This window comes from Monodelphis domestica, chromosome 7 (genome assembly GCF_027887165.1).
Source record: "Monodelphis domestica isolate mMonDom1 chromosome 7, mMonDom1.pri, whole genome shotgun sequence".
NCBI lineage: Eukaryota > Metazoa > Chordata > Mammalia > Didelphimorphia > Didelphidae > Monodelphis > Monodelphis domestica.
The window spans coordinates 265,792,309-265,813,332 of NC_077233.1; the positions used below are offsets into that span (position 1 = coordinate 265,792,309).

General features: G+C 32.9%; 1 protein-coding gene across 8 annotated transcripts in view; it reads right to left on the reverse strand.

The window, feature by feature from the left end:
* Positions 1–21,024, reverse strand: part of PRPSAP2 (phosphoribosyl pyrophosphate synthetase associated protein 2) — a 90,740-nt gene that overhangs the window by 43,214 nt on the left and 26,502 nt on the right. For 6 of the 8 annotated variants that reach the window (XM_007497951.3, XM_007497952.3, XM_007497954.3 and 3 more), the window contains 6 exons: positions 18,786–18,904; positions 18,446–18,597; positions 17,994–18,046; positions 15,528–15,594; positions 11,137–11,309; positions 5,939–6,054 (listed from right to left, as the gene is read on the reverse strand). In XM_007497951.3, the coding sequence (XP_007498013.1) occupies positions 5,939–6,054; positions 11,137–11,309; positions 15,528–15,594; positions 17,994–18,046; positions 18,446–18,564 (528 nt within the window). In that variant the 5' untranslated portion in view covers positions 18,565–18,597; positions 18,786–18,904. The remainder of the gene's footprint in view (positions 1–5,938; positions 6,055–11,136; positions 11,310–15,527; positions 15,595–17,993; positions 18,047–18,445; positions 18,598–18,785; positions 18,905–21,024) is intronic. The other 2 variants (XM_001362681.4, XM_007497955.3) reach the window with 1 other exon arrangement.

Sequence of the window (21,024 nt, forward strand, 5' to 3'; positions counted from 1 at the left end):
GTTAAGCACTGTCTCTCCTCATAACCTTCTTATATTGATTCTTATTTACCTCTTCTTCATGAGAGAAAATCAACTCCAACTTTTTTTGCCTTTTCTTTTTCTCAGTTTATTCCTCTTTTCTTATCCCTTGACTTTTAAAAATATGATCCTGTTTTATTCAACTTACTCCCTACTCTCTCTACATATGTTCCTATATACTACTGCCCTGATAGAGACAAAGTTCTTGACTGTATTTGGTACTTTAAGTATTCTAAGTACTTTAGGCATCTTACAATCATCAAATAGCATACTAAGCATCTTAAGTTATCATCATCTTACTAGTAATTAGTTTAAACCCATTGTTTCCCTTGATTATTTTAAGTATATTAAGTATTTTAAACATCTCTTGTACTATAGAAATCTTAAGTATTCTAGTTACCACTTTCCCATGTAGGGATTTGATTAGTTATCCCTCACAGTTTTTTCTGTTTACCTTTTTATGCTTCTTCTGAATGTTAAAATTGGGCACTGAAATTTTCTTTTCAGCTCTTTTGTCAGGAATGCCTAAAACTCCTCTACTTCATTAAATGTCCATTTCTTCCCCTGGGGTATTATGCCCAGGTTTTCTGGATAGGTGATTTTTGGTTGTAGTCTTTGCTTTATGGAATATCATATTCCATACCTTCTGATCCTTTAATGTAGAACCTGACAAGTCCTGTGCAATCCTGATTGTGGTGCCACCATATCTAAACTATTTTTCCTGGCTGCTTGTAATATTTTCTCCTTGTCTTGGGAATTCTGGAATTTGACTATTAACAGTACAGTCATCCCTTGCTATATCATGGTTCACTTATTGGAGCTACACTGTCCAGCGGGTTTAAAAAAAAATCTAATTCTGTATCACTGAGTTTTCACTACATCAAGAAATTTGCAGATGAATAGGATACTGTACATAATGGAAATACAGTTCACCCCTACCATTTGTGCAAATTTGTCAACATGAGATTATACATGGCACACTATTGGTTGATAGAATGAAAAGCTCCTAGGCACTGATTAGTTCAGTGTTTATAACAGTGTGGAAAAGGCCTATAGGAGAATGCGCAGGGTTTATAAAGCTTTAAAATATAAATATAATGTCACTACATTTCAGATTTTCACCTATCATGGGGATCTCTGGAGCATAACTCATGCGATAGGTGAAGGATCACTGTTCTGGGATTTATAAATCTGGGATTTCGTTCAGAAGGTGATTGGTGGATTCTTTCAATATCTATTTCTTATTTTTTCTGTTCTTCTATTCTATTTTCTATTATTTCTATTTGTTTCTATTTTCTATTCTACAATATTAGTTTTCATTGGTTGAATTCTAATTTTTAGGGAGTCATTTTCTTCTGTGAGCCGTTTTACTTCCTTTTTTAGGAAGTTATTTTCCTTTTTAGGATATTGCATTTCTTTTTCTTTAGAGAACTGTTTTCTTCACTAAGTTTTTTGTTCTAAGTTATTGATTTTTTCTCATTTTATTTTCTAGTTTTTCTTTTAATTTTCCTATTTTTTTTCTATTCTTTTTTGGAGCTCTTCCAGAGGGGCATTTTGGGCTAGATAACCATTCACATTTTCCTTTGAGGCTTCATATATTTTTTCATTTTTGTAGTGCTCAACTTTTCTGAGCTTATATTTTGGTCACCTCTCTTGCTGAGATATTTCTCGGGTTTTTTCTTTGGTCTTTTGATGATTTGGGGATTATTTTCTCCCTTGATTTTGTCTATATGCTAATGTTTAGCTCTCTGTTCATGGGGCAGAGGAATTGTCTCACACTTATTGTGCCTGGGTTCAGATCAGCTGTCTCAGTCTCTGAGACCTCTACAGAGGCAGTTTGTAGCTCTTTAGCTCAGGTGGTTTCAGTTGGATTCTGCCTAATCCTGCCAAGGCCCCCTTCTTGGGCCACTTTCCTCTCATTCCTACTTGTTTTCTATTCAGTTGGTTTCTCCTCTTACTCTGCTGAGTTTGCACAGAGCTGGCTTTGCTTTTTCCCTGCCATTTGTGCTATATCCCATTTGAGTTCTACTAAGGTTTCTAAAGCTCTCTCTCTAGTGAGATGAGTGCTCTTTGCCAACTTCCCACAGAGTTCTGGGCTGGAGTACTGTTTTACCCCTTCTAGTGGCTCTGCTGCTCTGGCATTTGTTTTGAGGTGTTTTTGTTCTTTTGCAGTTATTTGGAGGGTGGTTGGCAAGCTTCAAATATTTCTTATTTTAGCATCTTGGATCTCAGTATTCCCCAGACCAGTTGTGGGGTGTCCATGGGCTCTGAAGCCACAGCAATTATGTTTGATTTTTCAATTGCAGAGAAGGGAATTTGAGACACAAGATGTGTTTTGTTTTGGAAATCCTAGATTTGATGTGTTATTAAGTTAGCAGATGGTGAGAGGACAGGACAGAATAATACAAGACAGGACAAGAGAGGTAACTTTTAAAATTTAAAGGATCTTTTTAAATTGTAGCTGGCTGGGTGGAGTATAACAAAAGGTCTATCTATACCTGCCTTTTTCTTTTCTTGACGTCCTATCTTTTGCCTATTTCTAATAAGTCTAATGAGAAATTATTGAAAAGGAAGGGAAATGAGAAAATCTGAACACTGAATAAACCCTGGTTTAGAATCATCTGTAACCAAAGATAATATCACTTAAATGTGCATCGTATGCAAATATATTCTATGCCCCCATTTCATATAAAGGCATATATATATTTATGTATGTGTACGTATATTATATAAGTCTCAGAAAAACTTGTAACTGCTATTTAAAATTAGGTTTTAACCTGCGTCATCTTTTTTCTCTCTTCTTTTTCCCTTCTTAAAAAAAAGTTTTTGTTTTTTAGGATGTCTCTTTGTAAAGGGGGAAGGTGAGAGGGCCATGAGAAAATCTAAGTAATGTAAAAACCAAAAAATATGCAATAAAAAAAAATACTGGATTTAATTACCTCAATTATGGAAAGAAGATGACAGATTTTGTTAAATAGACAAGAGATCATTAAGGACAAAACAGTAGTTTAAAAAAACCCAATAGGATTAAGACAAAGATAAAAAATTGGAAAACATTTATGGCATTTTTGAAAGATTCAAAACATGGCTTTAACAGTTAAAAAGACAAAACAAAGAATCCTAAATGATAAATGATCCAGGTAATGTGAACAATTTATCCCAAAAGAGAAAATAAACTGTCAATAATCACTTGAAAAAAACACTTAACCTTAAAACAGTGTTGAGGTACTATTAAATGGCCAACAAACTGCAAAAACAAAAGCAATGTGGGCAGGTCTGTGGAGCAATAGTAGAATGTTTTGAAAATTGATTTCAAAGTTCATTCTACAAAACTGACAAAAAATAATCTTACCCTCTCATCCTATATTCACTGGAAATATATATTAAGGGAGGTTACCAAAAAAAAAAAAGATACCTGTGGTGTAGGTGAAATGATACTACAGCACTCTTTTGTTTCTCTTTTTGGGCCAATTTATCTGTCATTACAAAAAACTGGATATAGTCTAAATGCTTGATAACAGATTGGTTAAATAAGCTGTAGTATGTTAACAAGAAGAGAATATCATAATACAAGTAAGTTAAAATGAATATAAGAAATACAAAGAAATTTAGAAATTCTTAACAAAATAATGAAAATTATAAAACTCCCAAAAGACAAGAGTAGCTTTACCTACAGCCCACATAAAGATAAAAATGGGAACAAAGAAACTAGTTAAAGATTTAGAGAATGTGTAAAAAGTTACCACATTCCATTCATTAAAATATTTACATGTAAATGGTTGTAAAGCAAGTATAACTGGTTGAATGGATGTCTAATACTTTATAATAAATTATTTTAAAAAATATTGCTAAGTATGAGCTACCAATATTCATCTTTTTAAAAGAAATTTAAGATGTACTTCCAGTTTTAAAAATGTTGATACATGAAAACTTTAACTATACAAAACATGAAAAATATATTATAATGAAAAATAAAATTACTGAAACTCAAATTATTTCTTTAATTTTGAAGTTTCCCTAGGGTTTTATGGTATGGAACTGTAACTTTCAGGTCTTAAATGCAAGACTACATACATATATACATACATACATACATACATACATACATACATACATACATATATCTACACATATATATGTAGAGAGAGAGAGAGAGAGAGAGAAGGAGAGAGAGAGAGAGAGAGAGAGAGAGAGAGAGAGAGAGAGAGAGAGAGAGAGAGAGAGAGAGAGAGAGAGAGAGTTTTATTAAAACAAAATATTATTGGGGGGCAGCTGGGTGGCTCAGTGGATTATGAACCAGGCCTAGAGACGGGAGGTCCTAGATTCAAATCTGACCTCAGACACGTCTTAGCTGTGTGACCCTGGGCAGGTCACACACCCCCCATTGCCTAGCCTTTACCACTTTTCTGCCTCGAAACCAATACACAGTATTGAATCCAAGACAGAAGGTAAGGGTTTAAAAAAAAACATTGGGACCAATGTCAAGTAATCAGAAATGATGAACAATTTTCAAATTATATATCAGAAAATCTAAGTCAAATAACAAACTTTTTGGAGAATTTCTAGTTGAATTAAATGTATTCATACATGGTGTCCCAAACATCTTAAGTGTTCAGCATTAGTCACTTAAAATTACACTAAGATTTAAGTGGTATCTAATGCACAATTAAATCTTCAAATTTTTTTTAGCATCATCCTAATTTGTAACTACTTGAAATAGGAACTTGTGGCCCATAACATCAAAGAGAAATTTAATTTAAGCTCTGGTGAAATTTTGGCAAAGCAACACAAACAAGAGACCTTTAATCCAGAAAATAGGTTTGCTCAACAGCCATAAATCTATATAGAAAGAGAAAGAAAAAAAACTGAAAATGGAATTTGGTGAGGTTATTGTTCCATTAATGAGTAAGCCCTCTCTACCCAATTTCTTCTGGTATACAGGAGAAATACCAAGAAGAATGATTATTTACATTTACCAAAACACAACTCAACTTTAAATGCTTAGTGAAAATATTCAGAAGGTCATGAGATGAAGATATTATTCTATGAAACTGAGAAGAAATGTGTCAGGAGATTTTGTGTTTAAGTCCTGACTCTGACATTTATTAGCACCTAAACCTGGGCAAAATAAGTTATCCTTTCTGAACCTCAGATTTCTCATCTATCTATAAATCTGGGAAAATATCTGTACTAATTCACAGTGTGGCTGTGAGGAAAATATTATGTAAGCTTTAAAGCATAATATAAATTTAATTAATGTTGCATGTGGAAGTGGGTCTTTAAATTTGTCTCTGCTTTTTTACATCTCTTTCCACCTCTGTCTTCATCTTTATGTTTTCATTATATATCCATCTCTCTCCCTGTATCCTTTTTGTATCTTTCCTTTCCTCTTTGCTAGCTGGCAATAATAAAGAAAAAGAATGTTTCTATTATTTCTTGTATTAGTTAGATATTCTTCCCTTTTAATGTTTAGAGAGATATTTTTTGTTTGATTATATTTTAAAAACTAAATTGTTACTCATTTATGAGGATCTCTATAGGCTACTAACATTCAAGAGGAAAAAGATTTCCTAATTCTAAGATTCAAAAGATTTTACTTATAATCAGATATGTGTGAAAAATTGTGGTCTCCTATGTGTACTCTAAAAATTTCAACCAGAAATAAGAGTAAAAAAAGTGGTGAATGAAGAATAAATTTAATTTCAATTTAAATAAAAATTTAAATGCATAAAATCTATGAAGTTATTTTTAAAAATCAGGTAAAAAATGCCAATTTTAATGAAAAACTTTAGAACAGAACTCCAACATAAAATGTTTTGTTTCCAATTGGTAGTTTAATAGCCCACAAAAGGTAAAAATTACCTTTCAACTTTAGAGATATTTTTCTAAAAGATTAATCAAAAAGCTTAAGTTAACTCACCTCTTCTTGAATATACTGTAACAAGAACGGAGAAGCTCTCAGATTATCAACAGGAATATTGAAGAAGCCTTGTATTTCTTTCTGATGTAAATCCATGGTGATAAGGTGAGTCAAACCTTTGAAAATAAAACAGATATAGGCTCACAAATAGACCATTTAATAATACTCTAGCATTGAGAAGGATTTAGTATAGTTTCTTCTTTTAGATTTCATATCTATTTCTTTCGAATTAAAAAAAATCTTTAAAATATCCAAGATAATATTTAGGAAAACAAATAATCATACAAGCACAAATTCTTTACTCTATAATTTTCATAATAAGCTAAATAAAAGCCATTTCAAAGGTTTAATTTTGAAATAAAAATAAATTACTAACCATTATTAAAGACCTCATTCCTAGGTGCAGCCTTAAAGAATGAATTCATTTATAACCATTGAAGAGAGAATGAATTAAAAATTAATTTATTAAATATGAAATAGGGAGCAGGCATGCCTGGGTTTTTTTTTACTTGCCAGGAGAACCAATGTTAGTATTAGAAAGTGGGGTTGCAATCCCACTTTAAGCACAGAAGTTACCAAGACAAGTGTGAAAAGAGTATAGAGGCAGAAAGCATATGGATGGGAGGAGGGAATGGTGAATGGAGGTAGGAAGCATGGGGAACAGAATAGGGAGGGAGAAAGGCATAGACAATCACTAACAAAACCATGCATTAGAACTGGAAACACTAGGCAGCCAGGATCTGATGACTATGGAAGTGCTTGGGAGAAGGGGTGGGCTGGCTGCTGTGGTAACATTATTGTAGAGTTTTTGAAGAAAGATGAAATTTTATCTGTGCCACATTGGGGTTACGTTGCTAATATATCCAAATAATCTCAAAAGTTTTCAATAAAACTTTATAGTGAGCATGTGCTCATCACCTCAAAATTATCAACATGTTTTGGTATTCTGCTGGTCTAGAACTTGTCTGAGATTTATGTATCATATAATCCAAAAAACTTCAGCCACAGTGTCTAAATATTTTCTGCTGATTCAGTACATACCACTAAGATATGAATTTGAGTTCATAATGATATGATTTGTAAAATTTGCTCCTTTAGACATTTTGTATGTGGTTTTCAGGTTCTCCTCTGCAATCTTATTTCCTGCTATTGTCCCTTTAGATTCATTAATTTTAAACCTTCTATACTGACTAGAAGTCAGAAGAACCAGAAGATAGAATTTTAACAAAGTACTAAAGTAAAATGATGGGAGACTGAAATTCAAATGCAGAGATAACATCATTAGGAGTTGGCCATGATATATGAAAAGAATTATCTTTGTAGAATGACAGATTAGAGACCACACACCTCTCTCAACATTCCCATCTAAATAACTTTAAAATAAAATCACAAATCAAATTTTAGAGAGGCAGAGCCAAGGACTGGGTGAGACATTTTTCCCAGCCTAAGAAAACTGAGGAGGTTGATAGGGGAAGTTTGAGTGTGACCTTTGGGGTGGATGCCTATCCAGAGCCCACACATGCAGTGGCAACATCAGAAGTAGCTTCAGGAGCTCTCAGCCTAGAGATTGTTGGGGAGTGAAGGGTGGGATTGGGGTTGGACAATTGGTGAGGAAGAGATAATAGGGGACTCTGCTAGCACTGGATACAGCTTGAACTAATTGGCAACTCTACTGCCCATACACAGTTCTAGGTCATAGTTCCAGGATAGAGAGGAATCATGGGGAGTCAGTCACAAAGGATCAGGGACCATGGTCAGAATTTTAAGCCAGAGAACCTAGGACTTGTGGCCACCAGAGAGCAGAAGACCTGGTCACTGTTCCTGGACCAGGAGGATATAACAAGAAACTATAAGACGAAGTCAAAAGAATGGGGAAAAAAGTAAGAAAATGTGAATAATCTCATCAGAAAAACTGACCTGGAAAAATAAGTCAAGGAGAGAGAATTTAAGAATGATTAAATACCTGAAAGCCATGATGAATGAAAGAGCCTTATGCATCATATTTTAAGAAATTATTAAGGAAAACTGGCCTTATAGCTTAGATCTAAAGAGGAAAAATAGAAAAATGAAAGAATCTACTAATCACCTCCTGAAAGAGATCCCCAAATGAAGCCTCTCAAGATTTTTATGGCCAAATTCCAGAACTCCCAAGTCAAAGAGAATATATTTTAAGCAATCAGAAAGAAACTATGCAAATGGGGTGGGGCTGGAGGGGGAGCTAGGTGGCTCAGTGGATTGAGAGTGTGAAGATTAACATTAACTCTCCCCTGATTGTGAAAATGAAATTAATTAACTCTCCCCTGATTGTGAAGATTTAAATTATAACCCAGGCCTATTTTTAGATTTTAATCCCCCAAAATGCAAACACCCTAATTAAATGTTGAGTATGAAGATCTGCCCATTTTAGATTTAATCACCAAAGGTGCAAACACCCCATTCACACTTGAGTGGGGAGGTCTGTGACCAACTTCTGCGATAGTGAGTAAGAAATCAGAATCAACTGACTGCCTTCTGGGCATTTCTAGAGCAGCGCTTCAACTGTGACTGGTAGACATGGAATTAGGGGAAAGCACAGGAACTGATGCAAGACAAAATGTCTTTAAAAGGAGCTGTAACTTCCTGTGAGAGAGGGAAATTCTTCATTCTTTGATCTGCTGACTGGAACTGAAACCCTGTTCCAGACTGGACTGACACATGGTGAGTGAAAAGCCGACTCTTAACTGCTGGTTTTTCTCTGAAGGGACCGGCCTCAGGAAAGACTTATCCTCTTGAGAGAGGCTCCCTGTATCCCCCAAGGCCTTGGCTACAAGGGCCAAGGCCCCTCAAGTTAAGAACTAACTCTCCCTGCCCAGGGGCTGGGAGTAAATTCTTACCTTGTCCTCTCTCTGATTTCTTACTTCACTCTTTCTACATTTTGTAAATAAATTGTAAATAAAATCTCTTTGGAATTAATTAAATTTCTGGTGACCACACTCTTAAACAATCAAGTCCAACCCTTTTAAAATTAACCTAATTTCCCCTTTACAAGAGCCAGGTGTAGAGTTGGGATGTCCTAGGCTCAATCTGATCTCATATACTTCCTAGTTGTGTGACCCTGGGCAAGTCATTTAACCCCCATCGCCTATCCTTTACAGCTTTTCTGCCTTGCAAACAATACACAGTATTGATTCTAAGATGGAAGGTGAGGGTTTAACAAAAAAAAGAAAACAATTAAAATATTGTAGAACCATAGTCAGAACACACAGGCCTTATGGCTTGAAATATATTTCAGAAGTAAAAGGAGCAGGATTATAAACAAGAAAAGCCTGACTAGAAAAACTGAGTTTAAAAAGTTCTGGGAAAAAAGATAGAAATTTAATTAAATAGAGGTCTTTCAAGCATTGCTGATGAAAAGACAGAGATGAACAGAAAATTTGACAAAGGAAAAAATTCATAAAAAGATAATAAAACAGAAAAGAGTAATCATAAGGTTTTAAATAGTTAAACTTTACTGTGGGAGTAGTAACAGAAAAAAAAATGCTTGATCACATGGGTTGATGGGGATATGATTGGGGATATAGACTCTAAATGATCACCTTAGTGCATTTATCAATAATATAATAGGTCTTGATCAATGATACATGTAAAACCCAGTGGAACTGCACGTTGGCTACGGGTGGGGGGAGTGGAAGAGGAGGGGAGGGAAAGAATATGAATCATGTAACAATGGAAAAATATTCTAAATTAATTAATTAAATTTTTAAGCTCAGAAAATAAATAAATGGTTGAATATCTTTCAAATTAAAAAATAGCAATAAATAAATAAATAAACTTCATATTCCTAAATAGGAAGATGATATATGTTAACTCCTAAGAAAGTTCTCATTATTAGAGCAGTGAAAAGGAATTTGCATAGACAGTATGTCAATTATGTTGGAACAATTTCCAAAAAAAGTGAAAGGTAAGAAAGAGATGCCGTGTCAGAAGGGGAAAGGGAAAGGTAGAATGGGTAAAATTTTTCTCAGTTCATAAAAGAGGCACCCAAGGAAGAACTTTAACAATGGAGGGGGGAAATGGTGGGATGGTAAAGGGCAATGCTTGAACTTTACTCTCATTGGAAATGATTGAAAGAAAGACTATATATTCACATTCAGTTGTGTATAGAAATGTAACTTAACCAACAGGGAAATAAGAGGGGAAGGGATAAGAAAAGGGCAGAAGTCAGACATGACAAAAAGGAAGATAGAATAAGAAGGGCAAAATAGATTTGAGACCAGACAAGATAAAGAGAGAAAGAAAGAAAAGAAGAAACAGTAGAAAAGGGATGAAGATAAAAATAGTTCAGTATAAGAGAAACTGAATAAAACTATATAAAATGAGGGGCTGCTATGTGGCTCAGTGAAATGAGTGAGTGGCTGAGAGAATGGCTGAGAAATGAGAGACCTGAGTTCAAATCTGACCTCAGACACTTCCTAGCTGTATGACCCTGGGCAAGTCCCTGAATCCCCATTGCCTAGCCCTTACTGCTCTTCTTCCTTAGAAGTAATACACAATATTGATTCTAAAATAGAAGGTAAGGGTTATTTTTTTTTAATATATATAACAAGAAGGTGCAAAAACTCTTCAAAGGTAGTATGTTTCTATTCTTTCTACTCTTTGATCTTTTCTTTACTCCCACACAGATGTTCATTGAACACACCACACTGATTTGAGAGAGAAAGGTGGAAGTCAAATGATCTATTTTATCATTTAACAATTTCTATAAATAGATACATAGGAAAAGAAGTGAAATAAATTCAAACTACTGAATTACATGTTATGCCACCCATTAGCCTGGCTAACCAAGACTTTATATGAACTGATTTCAAGAACTAGCAAAATCTGAAGGAGTGAAGGAATGGGAGGGAAGGAAAGAATTTGGAACTCAAAATTTTAAAAGAATGCAAAAAATAAGTATTTTCTTCCCTCTGTTTTTCATGGAAATGCTAACTGAATGAAAGACCCAACAAAGATGGTCAGCAAAGTTGAGGATTCTTTGTTACATAATATCTTATTCACTTCTTTGAAAAGAAAATCCTTTATTATTGCTACTTTGAAAGGTTTGTCAATGTAACTATCTTTTGTTCTATTTCTACAAAGTTGATATAAAAATGTAATAACTAGAAAATATAAACAACAAAAACAACCCTGGAAAAATGTTAAACATTCATTGGTCTTACCAGCTTTGCACATCATTGAAGCCAATAACTTAGAAACAATGGAGCCCCTTTTCCTCATCTTGCATTGTTTGCTGTATGGAAAGTAGGGAATCACTCCAATAATGCTTTTGGCGCAGGATGTTTTACAAGCATACACCATGATCAAGAGTTCCATGACTGTGGTATTTACATCCCTGAAATAAAAGATTTCCTAGTTTTATATTTCTAGTTTTACTCAATAGCATTCAATAAAACGTCTATTAATATTGTATGGTTACAGAGTACCAAAAAATAGCGCTTACTATTCTGGGACTTAAATTCTAATAAACAAAAAAGAAACAAAGACTGGAAAGCAGTCTGTGGAAAGCTCAGACCAACATTTTATACCATATTCGACAATATGTACTAAATGGATATATGATCTTAATATTAGAGATCACACTACGAAAAAATTAGAAGAGAAAGAAACATACCTCTCATGGCTCTGAGCAAAACATGCATTCTTATTATTTATTCATTTATTTTTATTTTGAGTTCCAAATTCTCTCTTTTCTGCCAGCCCCTCCCACACCCATTGAGAAGGCAAGAATTATGATATTTTTTATATATATGAAGTCAAACAAAACATGTCTGCATTTGTCATAGTTCGGGAGGAAAAAAGGAAAAAAAAATAAAAGGAAAAATGCTATAATCTGGACTGAGTCCATCAGTTTTCTATTTGGAGTAGAGAGCATTTTACATTATAAGTCCTTTTAGAGGTGTGGTGAGTCATTGTAGTGATAAGAATAACTAAGTATTTTATAGTTGATCCTTACAATATTGCTACTATTGTGTAGATTGTTCTCTTGGTTCTGTTCACTTCACTTTGCATTAGTTTATATGTCTTCTCAGGTTTTTCTGAAACGATTACCTTCATTATTTCTTATAGAACAATAGTAGTCCATAATGTTCATACACCATAACTTGTTGGGTAATTTCCCATGACTGATGCTCATCCCCTCATTTTCCAACTCTTTGACACACAAAAAGAGCTGTTACAAATATTTTTGCCAATTTCAATTTTTTCCTTTTTGCCTTGGTTTCTTTGGGGTAGAGACCAGTAACAGTATTGGTGGGTCAAAAGATATACAATTTTTTAGTCCTTTGGACATTGTTTCAGATTGTTCTCCAAAATAGAGAAATGGACTAGCATTAGTATACCTATTTTCCCAGCTCCCTTAAGAAAGGTATTTTTAGAAAAAAAAAAAAGAAGCAAATTAAAAAGATAAACATGAATAACTCTGTTTACATGAAACTGAAAAGCTTCTGCATAGACAAAATTAGTGTACCTAGGATAATCAGGATGTGGTTAAATCAGGGGGAAAAAATCATATAAAAAAATCTATATCAAATTTTTCTGATAAGGGTTGGGTATCCAAGTTATATAAATAATGAATAAATATATATAAGACATAGGTATTCCCCAACAGAATATGTAAACAATGAATAAATATATTAGCCATACTCCAATAGAAGCATGGTTAAAAGAAGAACTACAAAGTATTAATCCATGAAAGAATGCTCCAAAACACTATTAATAGAATCACAAATCAAAACAATCCTGGCATTGGACCTCCACATACCATGTACCTTGGCAAAGATGACAAAAGATTGCATAGCTAATGTTGGAAAAGGTTATAACACACTGATGTACTGATGATAGAGCTGCCAATCAGTATAACCATTTGGTAAAACAATTGGAATTAGGTGAATAAAATGATTAGAATGTTTATAACTTCTGACCCAGAAAATGGGCTTACAAACCCAAGGAGGTCATTAATAAGAAAGTCCCCATATACCCAAAAATGTTTATAGCAGCACTTTTTGGACTGGAAAAACTGGAAAAAAAGTAGATGCCTATTGACTGGAGAATGGTGAAACATGTTGTGATACATTGATGTAAGAAAATATTATGGAGTTATTGAGAATGTGATGAATACAGAAACTCATAGAAAGATCTGTATGCACTGATACAGAGTAAAATAAGCGGAGTAAACTAAGCAGAGTTAAGAAAACAATATAAACTGTAACTACAGCTATGCAAATTAAAAGAACAACTACATTTGTAAAAAATAAATATGAATCTTAAAAAATGATAAAGTATGGCTCAAAAGAAAAGATCTGAGAGGGTATTCTCAACTCACCCTTTGCACAGCTGAGAGATCAATAGGTGCTAGTATTGCAAACATTTTCATATTTTTTCAATATACTGAAGTTACTGAAAAACCTTTCAAGACTTTTCCCTCTTTTTTTGGCTTAAAAATACTATTATATGAGATGGCTGAGGGGATGGGGGAGGGATTCTAGTGAAAGCCACAGTAATGTAAAAAAAAAAACCACAAAAGTCATGGATAATAACTAATTTTAAAAAACAGAGAGAATGTAAAAGAGAATGTTGCAGGGTAAGGTATAGGCAGAAGAGTCTAAAATTCAGTAAAGAACATAAAGGAAAATGTTGCAGGGTAAGGTAAGGCACAGACATCTATATAGCAACTCTGATGATCTCTAAGGGAACCCTAAGTAAACTTTCCGAGTAGGTTTTAAAAATCAGAACAGCTGTATTAGCAGACTTAGGTTAAGTAGAGCCCAAAGAATACATGAAAGATTGCCAAAGAAATTGAATATATTAAGAAAATTAAAGGGCATAAAAGATGTTGGTTTTGACTTCAGGATTAATACATCAAACAAAATAAAAGCAAAGCCAAAATAATAGAATGTTGAAAAAACTTAAATTTAAAGAAAAACTCTAGAAAGATTTGGAAATATGAACAAATATAAGGTAGAGATTAAAAAAAAAAAAACACCATAGGGAGAAAGCATTTGGTTGGACATCATAATATTTCAGTTTAAATCGTAGGTCTTCCAAAGATGCCTGGATCTTATTTTTATGTTGTTACTCTTATTAAATAAATAAAATTAATTAAAATTTTATTTTATTTTATTTTAAGAAGTTCTTATTTAATTAATTTAATTTCTTTATTCCATCTGCCACATGTCCATACTTGCATATAACAATAAACAAAGACAACACACATGCTACATAAATGTAAGGTAAGTGTCTTCTAAACAGGGAGTCCCACGCTCGCTATTATTCAGGTCTTGATTAAATAAAAAGATAAATGCATCACTCCTAATATAGGAACTTGTCTTTGTGTCATATAGGAAGGAGAATGAAAAGTAGGTAGAAAGAGGGAGTGACCGTCTTTTCCAGGTTCTTAAGTTGAGGTCAATGTTTTTAAAAATATTTTGATAACCCTTTTAATATAATCAGTTTCCTCTATAATGCTATGTATTTAATTTCATGAATTTAAAAAAAATTCTGAAAAGGGAACTGTAGTTTTCAAAAGACTGCAAAAGAGGTTCATAAAACAAAAACAGTTAAAAACTTTTATCCTACGATATTCACTCCCTGCGGATTGGCTTTTGCCCCGAATCCCATGTAAGAGATTAAGAACTTCTATCTGTCCTAAAGAGGCAATTGCTGGTCTGCATTACCACAAAGCTAAATATGTAAAACTTAAAACAAAACAAAACCAATGAATGAAAGGTCAGGACAAAAGTTAAACACCTATACATATAAACAGAATTTTGTTACAAGACCTACCTAGTCTCTCTAAAATAAGCTAAAATGGTATTAAAACCATTTTGTATAAATATTTCTTCCTCACACTCAACACTATCCTCACAGGGTAAATGTGTATCCAGAGAGAAACAACAACAACAACAAAAAAAGAAAAATGGCTTTAAGTAAACTATCCTATATAAATGTTTCAAAAGGATAGGTCTAAACTCCAAAGTCAAACTATCAGATACATTGCAGTCACTCTTTCATAACTATATTTTGAATGATGACATAAAAACAAATCCAAAATAAGGATCAAGTATAGCAACACGGTAAAACAAATTGCTTCAGTGCATTCTTTTGTAATCTTTTCCCATTACTAAGGCATACACACCTCTAAAAGAATGCTTTTAAATAAGAAATAAGTAATCAGTTGCCTTCATTTCTGCTTTTGAATAAAACAGAATAAAACAACCTTATTTACCTTCAAGTTCTAGTTATTTATTCCAAAAGATGTTAATGATACATTATAATTAGTAAATGCTATCCCAAATAACTGACATTATATTGACTAATTTAAAAAGCAAATGATTTAAATAAAATTATAGTACAATATTCAAAAGCAGCATGTAAGCTCCTTTTAATGCAAACCACATCTATTTAATAGTATTATCTTTTCCCCAGTAGTTTGTCTCTTTCCATTTTTTAAAACAGAAGTCATAATTCCTCTAAGAAACAAATATTATTATTGCATTATAGTACAATACTAAACAAAGTAGTAACTAAAACACATATGTCAGTCATTACTCACTTTGAAACAGTTTGGATGATAAAAACATCTTTTCCTCTAACAGATTCTTGAATTTGAACTCTTGTTTCTATAAAAAAAAATAATTTTATTAATACTATCTTAAAAAATAGTTTTGGGATTAATCTCTTATTATGTAATATAGAAAATTTAAGCATGACAAATTATTTACAGGATTACAGTATCATAATATTTATATTAAACAAAGATGGACATAAGATATAACGTTAGCACTTCTATGGAAATTTAGGTACATATTGTTGCAAAGAATGTGCCAATCTGAATAATAGAGGGAGTTTGCTCATCTATAAGAGCTCCCAAATCAATGAAATCACAGTCTAGTCCCCATCCCCATTAAGAAGGAAGACTGTTAACTCAATTACCCATTTTTACTTTAGAGAAGATTCTGACTTCTGAAGGAGAGCATGCAATTGTCTTTTCCTATAACATCCCTGAATATTTAATTATATCATGATATTCCAATCACATGAAAGAAAAAGGCTGGAACTCTCCAGGATGTAAAAACAAAAGTATTTCACAGAAGTGTTACTAGAGTTACTATGTTACATAAATTACTAATAACTCTCAAAATTTGTTTAAATGTATTCATTCACTGAATGTTCAAGCACCAGGTATCAGTACTAGGTGCTTAGAGATAAAGAAACAAAAAATAATCCTTGCTTTTAAGGAGTTCATAATCTACTGGGGAGAAAAAACATAACACTGATAATTCAAACTATGTACAAAATGCAAAAGAACTTTTGGAAGGAAGGGAATGAGCATCTAGAGGTTGGGGACAGGACCCATCAGGAGGATCCTGTAAGGTAAGGAGAGCTGTGCCTTGAAGCAAAATAGCGATTCTACAAGATAAATTCATTACTTCATTGACAATTTTCTTTTTTGTTCTTTGTATGTTTATTGATGATTGTTTAGTTCAAAATAAACAATAAAAAATTTTAAGACAGGCTGCATGCAACAGGATTATGAAGGGCTTTAATTGTTTAAAAATTAAAAAAGGAGCCTCTGGAGCCAACCTGTACTTTAAGAATATTAATTTGGCAGCAGTGTGGAGGAGGGATGGAGAGAAGAAACTATAAGGTAGGAAAACCAATCAGGAACCTTTTTTAGGAGGATACTATTCTAGGTGAAAGTTAAGGTCTACCTGAATCAACAGACCACAACTAGTTGTGGTAGAGTCAATTAGATATGAAAAGTGACTGGATATGGGTAGTGAAAAGGAAGAGTCAAAAGTGATTTTGAGGAAGCAAAGGTGGGTGACAGGAAAGATGATGGGACTCCCAAATATACCCATGGATTTTAGGAAGAGAAGAGAGTTTGGGAGGAAAGATAGTGAATTATGTATTGAATATGGTGAATTTAGGAGAGCTACTGGACATCTAACTGAGCAAGATTGGAAATAGAGAGATTAGATTAGGAAATTATCTGCATAGTGATAACGGCTAACCCCATGGAAACTAGTAACACCAAGAGAGAAAGAAAGACTTTAAGATAGAAACTAAGATATGCTCAAGCAAATGCAAACAAAAATAATTTTAAGGTAAAATATCTTATATCTACTAAACTGATACATTTAAAATCATAAAATTTAATATTATCCAAATTAGGAGGGAAAACAAATTCCAACATACCAATGGTGACATTATGAATTGACATAATTTCATGGAAGGAAATAATGGGCATTTAAAAAGTCATAACTGAAGGGTTTCAGTTATAACGAATCATGAAGATATTAAAGATGTATTCAAAAGCTGACTCTAATGAGCAAAGTGTTCATGGACCAAACTTATCAAATCAGTTCAGCTCACTCACTCAATCTCTCTGACCTTCTGAGGAGGAGCTGACATGATGCTGATGATCTCTGTGTGTCTTGTGTTTCTTCTATCTATGTCTTTTCTCCCCTTAATCTTTAGACCTTACACTCTCATTCTCCCAGCTTTTGGTTCCCCTTCAAGAATTGAACTTCTTGGTGATTTAGTTTCTTCAACTGTAAAGTGAAATTGGCCTCAATGACCTTCATGGAACCTTCCTAAGGTTCTATTATCTAGTACCTTGTGATACCCTAAACAACTCTGCAAAATAATTTACAAAGTTGCTAATCTGCATTAGCCTATATTGAAGAAATAGTAGGTTTGGTTTTAAAAAAATTCATACACACTTATTTATGTATATGTCTCTCCCAAAGGAATATAAGTTCTTGAGGTCCAGGACCTATTTAATTATTGTTTTTGTATCTCCAGTACTCAACACAGTGCCAGAAACAGGGCAAGTCACTTAAAAAATGCTTGTAGATTTCTAACCCATCTTGATGAAGTGGCTTCCAATTGAGTCAAAATATTCTATCAGTTGTTAACATAAAGACTAACAAAATGACAAAGCCTCGAGGAATTGTAGCGAATCAAATATGTTACAGAGAATTTAATAGGATAAGAGCATAATATGATTGCTCACCTCTGTTTGGTTCCTGGTAAACCTGAACTTTGCCCATTTCTACCCCTAGACGCCTATAAAATGGAAGAGAAAAGTTAAATAAACAAAAAGCTCAACCAACATTCTTGTCATTAAAAATTAATCCATAAAAAATCAAACATTAAATAGAACCTTTTAAAAGATTATGTTAAAATATAAATATAACAGGAAATAAATTTTCTAAAATTATATTGAAATACAAACTATAAAATCAGTTTTCATAGAGACTAATCTTTCCAAATAACCTTAATACCTATTTTACCCAAATGTCAGAATATGTAGAAGTTTAAAAAGTCAAAAGTATTCAAATGTCACCAATAAGCATATCAAAATTTAAAAATTTCATCTTCAATATTTATTTCAAACAATATTAAAGCTAGTTTACCCACTGTTTAATTTATTGAATACACACCAGTAGCATATTTAATACTCACTCAGCAATTTTCTTTGAAAGTTCCATACAAGATGAATTGGAATTGGCTGAAAACAATACCAGGCCACCCTTAGGTACATTCATGATGGTTCCTAATTCAGAAGGTGCCACACAAAACATCAAAACCTCCTTGGTTTTTCAATTTCTAGAGTACTGGAAAAAAAATATATAGTATATTTAGAATCACTACATATAATTAATACTTAATTTTCTTATAACAAATCATGACTGCCAATTTAAGATGAAAATTCATCAGGACTTTAGGGCTACCAAATTCATTACATATCTGTAATATCATACTATTATTTCTCAATACTATGAAGGATAAATTATAAACTTACAAGAAAAGAGGAGCTTAAAGAAAAGCTCAGTTGAACCAGCAGCTAGAATTTAAATACTGTAGAATAATATTCGAATTCAGGAATGGAGTTGCTGTCATTCTCTAACACCAAAATTCTTCCTGGATTAATAATGAAAAATAGAAAACATCAAAAATAAGGTCCTAAACTGATTTATCCACAAACAGATGATCAAGTTATCTAAACATACCATCTGATGAATAAAATGCATATATATCATAGATTTACTTAATCTATAAATATAGAACATCTCTGTCATTCATTAACAATGTGACCATAGAAAGATAAATTTAAGGAGCTGGAAAGAGAAAATATCTACACTGTAATGGCAAAGAAAACCGCATCTTCAGAATGCTACTGTCTATGAAGGTCACAGAATGAATTAATAAAGACAAAAGGGAGGTGACAGAGTAAAATGAATGAATACTTCCAAGTTATTTAAATATATGGGATTTAGTAACAAAAAAGTGAGAAAGGAGTTCCTTCCAAGACCCACACCTGCAGCACTTTACCAAAGCAAAAGCCCAAAAAGCCCCACAGTGTGGGTTTCAGCAAAATACATTTCCCAAACATCAGGATGCAAAGAGAGGACATAAGTTAAAAGGATGCTGGTAAATGTAGTTCAAGTGTATCAAATTTCTATTTGCACAGAGGAATAGGCTGGGTTTTGTTTTGTTTGTTTTAGAAGACCCCCCAAAAAGGAGGGAGAAAGGAACACCCTAGGGAAGAAATAAGAAAAAAGGTGGAAAAACTAAATTTTTCTTCATAATTGTAGTATATTAGAAGTGTATAGCAGGAAATGGTGGTGGAAAAGGAGTCGCAGAAGCTGCATCTCATAAACCTTACTATTAAATCACTACTGATTAAAGAAATGCAAATTTAAACAACTCTGAGGTATTATCTTACATCTATCAGATTGGCTAATACGACAGAAAAGAAAAATGACAAATTCTTGAGGAGATATGGAAAAACTGAGACACTAATCCATTTCTCCTGTCCTTGTGAAGAGGCTCAGCCATTCTCAAAAACAATATGGAGCCATGCCCAAAGAGCTATTAAAATGTCTCTGAACCACAAGTAAATTATGTTTTTAGTACCCTGTAACAAATTATCTAATACTTACTAATTACTAGTTACTCAAAACAAGGAATAGATTCTGTTACTAGCTTATTGGGGAAAATATTATATACAGCCTTGTATACGTAATCAACTATGATTGTCCTATAATTAAAATGGAAACATTCTAGAGACAAGAACATTGTCAAATATCCTGAGCTCTCAAAGTTTCCTATCAGTTTAAAAAGCCTGAAATAGTTGATGTCCAGAAAATGTTCTCATTTTGATTTAGGACTGGCTCTGTTAAATGGGGAACAGAGGAGAAATCTTACAAATAGTATTCTGTTCTCTGTACTGTGATGAATATCACTGGTTAAATTATATAATGAAATGAGAAAAACTCCTTTGGCACAACTGGTTGCTTCCTCTTTCACTTAATAAAATTTATTTTTAATATTGTCCTTGTGCATAATCTTCACAGCTGCTACTTGAAAATGATGGACTGATAATTCTGCCAAACTAAATTTTATTTTCTATTCTAAATTGTCTATTTTGCCTAGCTGTGGTAGCAAGAGTCACTAAAAATTTTGTTATTGTTATGACATACTATATTGTAAATCTTTCTTAGAGATTATAAGATTTTAGAGCTCTTAGAAGCGATCATGGCTATTACTTAAATATCTAAGATGCTTTTTCAATTTACCCAAAACTTTATTTTACACTTTTTAAAAGTGAATGTACCCTGTGAAGAAAGATTTGTAGTAGGTGGATTAGTACATAGAATAAGATTAAGAGTTCTCAATGAAAGTTGAAGATGCTGAAAGAAAGATGAAAATGCTAATAACAAGTATACCCTCCTTAGCTAGAGTAAACAATTCATTGGAGAAGCATGGAAAGATTTACAAGAAGTATTATAAAGTGGAGTTAAAGAGAGTTAATGAAATATGCACAATGAAAAAATATGTAAATGGAAAAAACTATCACCTACCAAAAAAAGTGAATAGAAAAATTATAAGGGATAAATATAGTTTGAAAGAGATATATAACAATGGCCAAACTACTCGTTCAAAGGTGAGAGATCTAAGGGCATTGCACATTAGTGTTGTACTTTATGTACAAAATATTTTTCAATATGTTGATGAGTTGTGCTGATACCCACTCCCCC